Below are 10,109 nucleotides of genomic sequence, written 5' to 3'. Positions count from 1 at the left end.
GAGGGGGCGGCCAGGGCTACAGCAGGGGCGCTGCCACGCGGCCCCTCCCGCTGCGCCGCCTCCTGCCGCCTGCTGCAAGGGCTCTGCTCCGGTCGGCGGGGAGGGAAGGAAGAGGACTGCCCTGCAGGGCGCTCTGGTTCTCCGCGCCGCTGCCCCCTACAGGGCGGCCGGAGCGGAACGAACAAAAAAAAAAAGCGGCCGTGCCGCCCTAGGATTGGGCAGAATGCTGCCTCAAACAATCTGCCGCCCCAAGCACCAGCTTGCTCAGCTGGTGCCTGGAGCCGGCCCTGGATGAAGTGAAGGGACAGTACCCTCCAGAACTCTGAAATGCTATTGCATTCATTTTGTTGTAACTGATCTTTCCTCTTCTAGCTAAAGAGGATTTGTTTCAATTTATTTCCTTCGCGCGCCTTATAAAGTAGATCCAACGACTGGGCAATATTCACTCGTCTCTTGAAAAAGGTTTGCATTTGCAAATCACAGCATCAGGCTTACAAGAGCTTGCAGTGTTGCTTTCTGAATTTGTTACTTTAAACCTCTTGCTGTAATATCATATCCTGCATGTTTTCACAAGTAATAAAAATGTGTTGTCATTTTCTGATTTCTACATTCTCAGTCTAGCAGTGTGTGTAATTCCGTGGACAAGTAAATGGTCAAAAGGTAAGGGAGGTGTCATTTGACACTCAAAAATTATGTATAGAATATATAATTTCAATGGTGTCATCCTCTGTGGTGTGGTGGGAGGGACTTGCTGCCTCCCCCCCCACCCCAGTTCCCAGTTCCAGGTCCTATGGTTGATGAAAATTTTGATAATACAGTGTCATCAGAAACAGATCAAGTTGGGTATCATTTAAAGCCCTTTCTCCCGGGAGCAGATGGTATGAAACATGACAAACACAGAACAATTCTGTAGATATATATTCAAGAAAATTTGTAAAATATAATTAAAAAATTGGTTTTTAACACAGTCATGTCAAAATGCAGCCCTCACAAAGTTAAACTGTGAGCCTTGATCGATAAGTGTGTTATCAATTAATGCTCAGAACATGATACCTGATCATTTTTTAATGTTACAGATTACTATATATGGAAGGAGTGTTTCAAACTGATTTGCCATCATCAGCAAGAGAGAAGTGGTTCAGTGGTAATGATTATCAGCTGTGTTTATTATGCCAAAAGAATTGTAATGAGGCACTGGTTAAGACATCAGCAACCAGCCAGAAATTTCTGGAATCCATCCACAAATGGTATGCACATAGTTACATGACATACATTACACAACTTAATTAGTTACAATCCCAAAGTAATTTATCACAGGATTTTTGTTTTTTCTTTGGTCTTGATTGTTTTTAGGCATCAACGGGGAGATGAAGTGTACTGACTAGTAACTGAATCTTTGGAAAATATGACCATGGAGGACCTGGTTATACACATCTCTCAGTGGCACTTTACATGCTATAAGAAGTATACCCATAAACTGAAACTGGCAAGATTGGAGAGGAAAACATCAAGCATCAGGAAAAAATTGAAGACAATGGGACAAGTGTTAGCTGTGGGCAAAACTCACTTTATATTAGGTCCCATGGTGTGCATTTTGAGAAGACCCCTACATCTTCTTCAGTAAGATGGAAGCCTGAAGGCACCCATTAAGCACAGTTTCAACATGTGAGACAGATTAGAAACTGTATGAAGCTGTCACTCTTAGTGGGACAACCCCAGAACTCCATCAAATTTTGAATGAAACATTAACCGTGGCTGGATAACTTTCTCAGAAGTAACCAAGCAGCATTTTAGGTGCTGTTTAATGCCAAAAAAGGGCCATTTTAAAGCTATAAAATGAGATTACTCACACTGGCAACACATTCGCATATGACAGAACAGAGTTTATTAATCTGATAAAAGCAGTCTTCTGTGATGAGATAGCTAAATATGTCAGATGAATGGATATCTTGGGTAATGAATGAACAAAGCCTCCAAAACCCAAATAATTATCCAAGACTCCATCAATCTATGGGCACCAATCAAGAAGAACATACTTAAACTGGGCTCTAGTGCAAAGAAAAAAGTCAGACTGAAGGTGTCAGGGACTATTACAAAGCTAACTACAGACAGGTCATTGTTTGCTTTTCATGTCCAGATCTCAGCATGATGTTGATCTACATGAGACTTTGGGAGAGTACAAGTTTTCGGTGTTTGCATGATCAACGTTCAAATATGATGGAACAATGCATATAACAGACAAAAAGCAAACTAATGTACATCTCACATGATCTTCCTAAGCCAGCACTGACTGACAACATGACAGGTACTTTATGCCAGCAGAGGCTTTTCAGCATGGATGGTATGGCTGAGTACAAGCTCTCAACAAACCAGAAGCTGTTAACACCTGCTGAGATTTGGCTGAATACTTCATTAGGATGCTACAGAGAAAATATTGGACCTATGAAATAGTCCACTTCATGTTTGATTTGCATGCAGAGGAATCAATTAAAAATATTACCAGAAAGAAGAGACTCCATGGTATTTCACCTGTCCAGCACAAAATCATTGGCTCCTAAAACATATCCAATTTCACATTGAAGAAACTACGGCCTCATACTCACAGGAAGGTCGAGTTAACTTCACACATTGCAGGAAAAATGTTCCAGCACGGGAAGAATTGCTCAAAGAATTTCATTGTTGCATGGCATAATGAAGCCGCTGCCTTGTTCTTTTCCAGACAAAGATGTGTGCATCTGGCTGAGACGAGGATCAGCATGATGTGTCTAGCTATGATACCCTAAACTTAGATGACACTGATGACAACTTTGATGAATAAATGTTTTCAGTCCTGCATGTCAAGGCTAACTTCCCTAGGATTACCAGAGATCAATGTCTTTTTTTATGTAAGCAATGCATCTCTGTGTTAAAATATAAATTAATAAATATTGATTTTTAAACTTTGTCTTGAATATATATATCTACATAATTGTTCTAGATTTGTCATATTTGCCATTATGTTCGTAGGTGAAAGGGCTTTCGAATGATACTCAACTCAACCCATTTCCAATGACACTGTATTATTAAAATTTCCACGAACTGGAGGATCTACAGCTGGAAGCCAGGGGGGTAATGAGTCCCCTCCTCACCATGCCACAGAGGATGACACCATTTTTACGAATCAAATGACACCTCCCTTTCCTTTATATCACTCAGGGCCAGCTCTAGGCACCAGCGTCCCAAGCATGTGCTTGGCGTGGCACTTTTCAAAGGGCGGCACTCCGGCCCCTTTTTTTTTTTTTTTTTTTTCTTCAACGGCGGCCCCCCGGCTTTTTTTTTTTTTCTTTTTCTTTTGCTTGGGGTGGCAAAAAACCTAGAGCCGGCCCTGCTATCACTAACTTGCCCACAGAATGAGATTTTACTACTTTGTACTCCCAGACTATGCTATAGTGCTGAGCTTCACTCCAATAGTCACTAAAGCTCAACAACCTCACTAATCCACATACTTTATAACACACACAAATCGTACTTATTGGTATCAATGTATGGCTGATTGCTTCAGGGAGCATATTCCTAAGACTTCATTATATACATTACCAAATATACAACTGCTGTTATTAGCAGCAAGTGGATGTTCCAGCCAAGATTTGGGCCCCATTGCGATAAGTCCTGTCCAGTGCATAGTTAGAAACAGGGGGATCACATCATAAATAGAGCTGCGTGAGCCATTAATACAGGAACAGCTGGCTGAAGTTTCAGTTACTTTCAGAATTACCTATTAGAATTACAGTTACCACTTCAGGTAAGAGACGGGGAAAGGAGAGCAATGGAAGGATATAATGCCATATTGGGACTGCTCCCATATGTCTGATGAACCGCAAAAATGATGAAGGTTCCATATGAGTGATGAGCCAATTAGGATGGAGGAGGTTGTGCTTTCTCATGGAGTACAGCAGTTTATCTCTGACATCTACATTACTGTTATCATCAGCTTTAGTTCACTTTAGTCTATTTACCACATTACTTTAAAAAAAATCTGCCCTGTGAATGTTTAAATTGCAGAAGTCTGAATGTACATAATCGTTGTCTCGTTTCTGCTTTTTAGACAATCTACCTCCTGTGTTCCAAGTCCCTTCCAGCCAGCTGCTGACATTTATTGGTGAGAATTTTGTTTACCAGTTAATAGCAGCGGATCCTGAAGGGTCGGCTGTGCTATTCATCTTAGAGGCTGGGCCACAGGATGCCATGCTGTCTCCTGCTGGCCTTCTTATCTGGAAAGTCGATTTGGAAGAACCGCAGATCTTTGAATTCACTGTGTCAGATGAATGCAATGCACAAAGCAGATACTCTGTTGAGGTAGGAGGGGAACGTTAAGAAAAAAAACTGTTTATCATGCCATTGGTTTAGTACAGTTTCTGTTATGGCTAATAATTTGTTACTGTCTTAAAAACTGAGACTTCAGCTATTTCTTAGTAAGTGCATATCATCCAGCATGGCAGTAATAATCAATTAATCAAATAAATATCTCTGAGAGTATAGAAACAATATATACAATGAACAAGAGCAGGTTCTATTGATTGCTATTTGAAAGAACACTCTTGCACAGCCTCTTAATAGTTCATTAATTGGCTTTAACATTCACAGTCTGCATTTGGATCTTTGAAAAAAGCACATAACATAAAAGACCAAGTTTTAACTATAAAGGGGAGATTATAACTCATTCTCAATTATATCTTTAGAGGGTACCTTGCTCTTATGTCATTACTCCGCAACTTTGGTTTCTTGTGCATTGCTCTGTCTTTATTGTAAGGTGCTATATTAATCCTGTGATAGCATGAGCTAATGAGATGAATAAGGTGGGGTGCAGACTCTTAATACCAGAGCAGATTTGCTAATAATGGATAATTGTTGGAGATGCTAATGAGACTCACATGCATAACAAAGTTTTATCCAAAATAATCATCTGTAGCATTCTTAAAGAAATGGGGAAACTATAACTTAGTTGTTACTGTGATGGGTGTATTAGAAATGTGTAGCTAGATTTTATAGATAGAATGTTTCTTTATTAAAATTCTTTGCAATCTTGTCTTTGCAAGTACACAGCATAAGTGCACTTGAAGCTGTTCTCTATATTTGGAATAGAGACTATCTAGGGAATGAATGCCTGCAAAGACATTTATTAAAGAATTAGTGGTCAACACTATAGGCAGGCAAGCAGTTAAAAGGTTATTTATTTCTTCTTTCAAAACTAAGGAATTCTGCCCTCAGATACTCAATAACAACTGCTATTATAGCCAACAGGAATTTTGTTTGCATATTTGAGGTTAGACTGTGCCCCTAAATGATGGAAGCTAAAATCCAGCTTTCAATAGTATAAATAAATAGCCTTCATTGTGAGACAAGCTCTATGGAAACAGTACATTGGTTAGGACGAAGTTTTTATTAGTAACGGGTGGGAAACAGATTTAAAAAAAATTCTCATCCCAAATTGGGACGAAAGTCAAAATCTCAAATTTTCACTCATTTAAAAACAACAACAAAAATCAAAATATCTTGTTATATTAATTTCTATGCGTTTTATTTTCATTACAATCTTTCCTTCTTTTTTAACCTTGTTTTATTATAAATTAAGTCAAAGTTCTAGATCCAAAGTTGTTTTGAATGAAAAATGTCACTGATTTCTTAAAATTGTCAAAATTGGACATTGAGAATTTTGAAATTTTTTGCAACATTTTTTTTCAAGTCAGGAAATTCATCAAAACCAACGCTTTCCAGCAACCAGTTTAGGTTTCAACAAATCAGCCTTTTTAATCAAAAGAAGTGTTGTTGACATGTTCCTGATCACTCTACTTTTTATAATGATGTATCGTGAGTTTGCATTTCAAGTCAAACCTTAAAAGGTAACTAGATGCACCTTTCCTCTGTGATTATTCATTAGGAGAAACATATTTATGACTCTCTTTTGCCTTCTCCAGGTTTTAGTGAAGCCTTGCAGCTGCATGAATGGTGGATCATGTGTTACCAATATTAACTTCCCTCCAGGAATTGGTGAATATCTCTGCATATGCCCCAGTGGATTTGATGGAAACTTTTGCCAGGAAAATATAAATGACTGCAAACCAAACTCATGTGGGAGTGGCATGTGTGTAGATAGCTACACTTGTAAATGTCCAGCTGGTTTGAAAGGTAACACATCACTGCTTCTAACTCCTATTTGATCTGGTAAGGACTGGGGGGGGGGGTTCCAAACACAGTGTAGGATGTCTGCAAACATTTGTCAAGTGGGCTGCATGAATCCTCTCTCTGCTGCCATGACTCCCTTGCTTAACTTAAGTCATGTGGAGAATGTATAAGTACAGCCATTGGTTGTCTGTGCTGAGGGAATCAAGCAACCCAAAGCTCCAGCCCATTGAAATCAGGGTGGAAGCTGTGGTGCTATGAACTATTCTGACCTCAGCTCCTCCCTTTCTAACTCCCACTCCGCCATCCAAGCAGGAGAGCTGGGGAGCCCAGAACAGGCAGGTGGTCATATTTATGGGCTTCTGGGGCTGCACTAAGCTGAACCGAGGAGCACTGTCAATGCTGTCTGAGAAGGAGCAGAAAGAGGGCAGAACTGAGAATGGGTGATGGAAAGGCAACTGGAAAGGAGATGACTGATGTTGGGAGAGAGGGAAGAAAAGCTGAAAAGGGCGTGAGAGAGATTGAGGTAGGTTGTAGCAGAACCACACTGCCCTACCTGAAGCTTCATTAGTCATTGGGCCTTAGTCAGGCATAACTGGGGTTCCCAGACATGTTGCTGGTACAGTGTACACTTCTCTGCCTGGCTAGACATCTCTTCTGACCCCTGTGTAGGACGTACAGAGCCATTGTCCCACCTCTTCCTGGTCACCTTTTTGGGTCTCTGCTGCTCCAGAGAGTGATAAACAAGCAGCAACGCCCACAGTCATGACAACACAAGCACTGCAACTGTGGATGACTCTCATGCAGATGGCATAAAGGGGAAAGACATATTTCACCTTTCATTTACCAGGAGCAAGAGATTGGGTGGAGTTGGGGGGCAGGGTGAGATTGAAAGGACATGAGAGAAGGAATGAGAGAAAGCACTGCAGGGACAGACACAGATGGGAAGCTTCAGGAGATGCAATGAAAGGAAAGAAAGAACGAGGTAAAAGACTGAAACCTGGAAAGAGACAGAATAAGCATCAAACAAACAGTGTAGGCGAAGGGGCAGACATATCTGGACCTCCTACAAAGGATTTAGGCCTTTGGTTTTGATTTGCAGTGAATAGTTCAATCACTTGTACAAGTGAGCAGGTAGATGCAGGAAGAATTTCCATCTCTAGCTGTTATAAAGCAAATCTTCACCTGGTATAAATTGTTACAGTTCCATTGAAGCCAACAAAGTATATAGATCTACACCCGCTGAGAATCAGGTCTTGTGACTCTTTATGATCCTGTGATCTCTTTTTCTGTTTCAAGTGGTCTTGCTGTTAAAATAATTTTGGACATGGGCATAATTCTACACTCTTTGGGGGGATACTTAAAATAAACCCCGGAATGTTTGCTGACAAACCAAAGTGGTCTTATGGGAGTATTTACAATACAAAATAATACATTTACAAAATTGCTAAAATTACTTATCTCAGATGATATGCCGCTGTCATTTTCATTTTAAAGTATAAGTTAAAGAAAGATAAAACTAAACCAGCCAGATACATCCACATAACTTCCTGTTGCTCATAAATAGATTCAAGTCATTTGCTTACTTTGGCTAATTGGAAATATTGATATGTTGTTGAAAAACTAAAGTGTAAAAGCCCATGATAAACCTTACAAAGAGATTAAACAAAATGTACAGTACACATTGTGTTGGGAATGCACTTTACAGAAGTACTTATTGTTTTGTCATAGCAGGAACTTTCTTCAAGAATGTTAATATAGGGTGCAAGCCAATTTCAAGATTAGAATAGGAACTAGAGCAGTGGTTCCCAAACTTGTTCCGCCGCTTCTTCAGGGAAAGCCCCTGGCGGGCTGGGCCGGGCCAGTTTGTTTACCTGCCGCGTCCGCAGTTTTGGCCGATCGCGGCTCCCAGTGGCCGCGGTTCACTGCTCCAGGCCAATGGGAGTTGCTGAAAGCAGCATGGGCTGAGGGATGTACTGCCTGCTGCTTCCCGCCGCCCCCCATTGGCCTGGAGCAGTGAACCACGGCCACTGGGAGCCATGATCGGCCGAACCTGCGGACGCGGCAGGTAAACAAATTGGCCCGGCCCGCCAGGGACTTTCCCTGAACAAGCGGCGGAATAAGTTTGGGAACCACTGAACTAGAGAAATGTTAAAAAATGGAATTTAAATGTTTGCACCAGATAAGAAACCTTGTTGAATGAAGTCACTTATATATTGGCAGAATAACTACAACACAACACTGGCAGTGAAAACTTCCTCCAATATGCCTCACCCCCGTTCTCATCAAGTCTTCAAATACTTATTCCTTTCCATCTCCCCTGATGCTACTAATATGGTAGCCATTTATAAGCTCTGGAACAATCCCACTCAGATGCCTCTGTGTTTCACAAAGTCTGCTGAATCAGCCACAAAGAGTAACACCTTTCAGTTGCTGTCAGACTATGCCAGATTAAAATCAGTTGTCTAGTGGTGAAAGGTCATTACCGTTCTTGAGTCAATGTCTCCTGGAACTAAACCACCTGTCAGTGTGGATACTCACAAGTTCAGTACTGAAAGTTACACTCCACTTTCAAAAATTGAAACAATCAAGTTCACACATAAAACACATACTAATGAAATAGTATTGGCTGCTGTACACTATAAAACTACTGCCCTACTGTTGGAAAGGTGACTAAAAGTGGGGTCAGAATGCCCAAATGCACAATATACCCATTTAAAAACCTCACTTCAGTTTAGGAGGGACTCAACTAAAGCCAGCCAACAGATTTTACTAAACCCTTATGAAAACAGAAGAACAGTCATGCATCCCTGCAGCTTGTACCCTGCACCTTCTCTTTCAGCAATTCCTTCACTGCTCCTGCTTGTTTTCTTCTAAGCAACTAACAACTGTAAAGTTGCAGCAGGAATGAAGAGAGACATTTCTTACTGAGACATGACAACTGATATTTTTGAAGCTAAGATACAGCCTAGGATTCCCTTTGCTGGCACACAAAGAAAGCACACACATATTCATGCTATAATCCAGGATCATCTTTCTCAGCTTCCTTTGAAGCAAAGTATGCACTAGCAAATAGGATCCTGGGCGGTATCTGAGCCCCCTTCCGCCTCCTTCCCCACCCTTCCATCCATGGTGTTAAAGCTCTGTCAAAGCACTTCACCAGGCTACATACATTGTACAAACTCCAGTGTTTTAGCTGGAAACTGGCATTCTCACTGCAAGTTTTGAAGTAGGGAACTGGGAGGGCGAAGCAATATGCCAATTCCTTAAATAAAATAAATGGGATTGCAAAAGAGCCGGGGCTAATAATGAGGGGGGGAGAACCCCACAATCCAATAGGCAAGTCAGCAATATATTGATCAGAATTAGGTCACGCCTCATCTAATATCTTCATTAATGTTCAAGAAGATGGAGTAAATGACATGTTAATGAAATTCACTGATGACCCAAAATGTAGAAGGATACATGAACAGCAGTGAGGAGTGAGAAAGGGCTTAGAGAAATTTTAAAACATGGGCAGAAAATAAATTAAATGAGACCCGGAAAAATGCAAGCCAATGTATTTGGGGAGGGCAAATTCAGATCGTAAGTAAGAAGAAATCTTGAAAGAGACCTGCTATGTAAGACTGAGTATGGAAAAGAAATTTAGAAAGGGAAAGTGTAAGATGAATATCCAAAAAATACCCTAAGAGTGAAGTTGATTGAAGTCTTCTATTCGGCTTGAGAATATAGTCTCCCAAGGAGAGTTGAAGAAACCCCATTACTAGGGACTTTTAAAACTGGATTTGATAAAACATGCAGAAACATAGTATAGGGAACAATTCTTCATTGGGCACAGGGAGCTGGACTAGCTGACTAATTAGTCTTTTCCAGCTCTCATTTCTATGGGCCTGATTCTGATTTCATTTTCACTGGCATTAATCAGGAGTAGCTCTAGTGAAGTCAATGAG

At 40.8% G+C, this 10,109-nt stretch overlaps 1 protein-coding gene across 1 annotated transcript in view; it reads left to right on the top strand.

Moving 5' to 3' along the window:
- Positions 1-10,109, top strand: part of LOC112105812 (von Willebrand factor D and EGF domain-containing protein-like) — a 246,414-nt gene that overhangs the window by 163,227 nt on the left and 73,078 nt on the right. Inside the window, exons 17-18 of the mRNA XM_029910510.1 lie at positions 4,085-4,335; positions 5,955-6,165. Coding sequence (XP_029766370.1) covers positions 4,085-4,335; positions 5,955-6,165 — 462 coding nt within the window. The remainder of the gene's footprint in view (positions 1-4,084; positions 4,336-5,954; positions 6,166-10,109) is intronic.

This window comes from Terrapene carolina, unplaced genomic scaffold (genome assembly GCF_002925995.2).
Source record: "Terrapene carolina triunguis isolate 2854851 unplaced genomic scaffold, T_m_triunguis-2.0 Scaffold62, whole genome shotgun sequence".
Taxonomy (NCBI): Eukaryota; Metazoa; Chordata; order Testudines; family Emydidae; genus Terrapene; species Terrapene triunguis.
The sequence above is the reverse complement of the archived record's forward strand: the minus strand, read 5'-3'. Positions and strand labels throughout refer to the sequence as shown.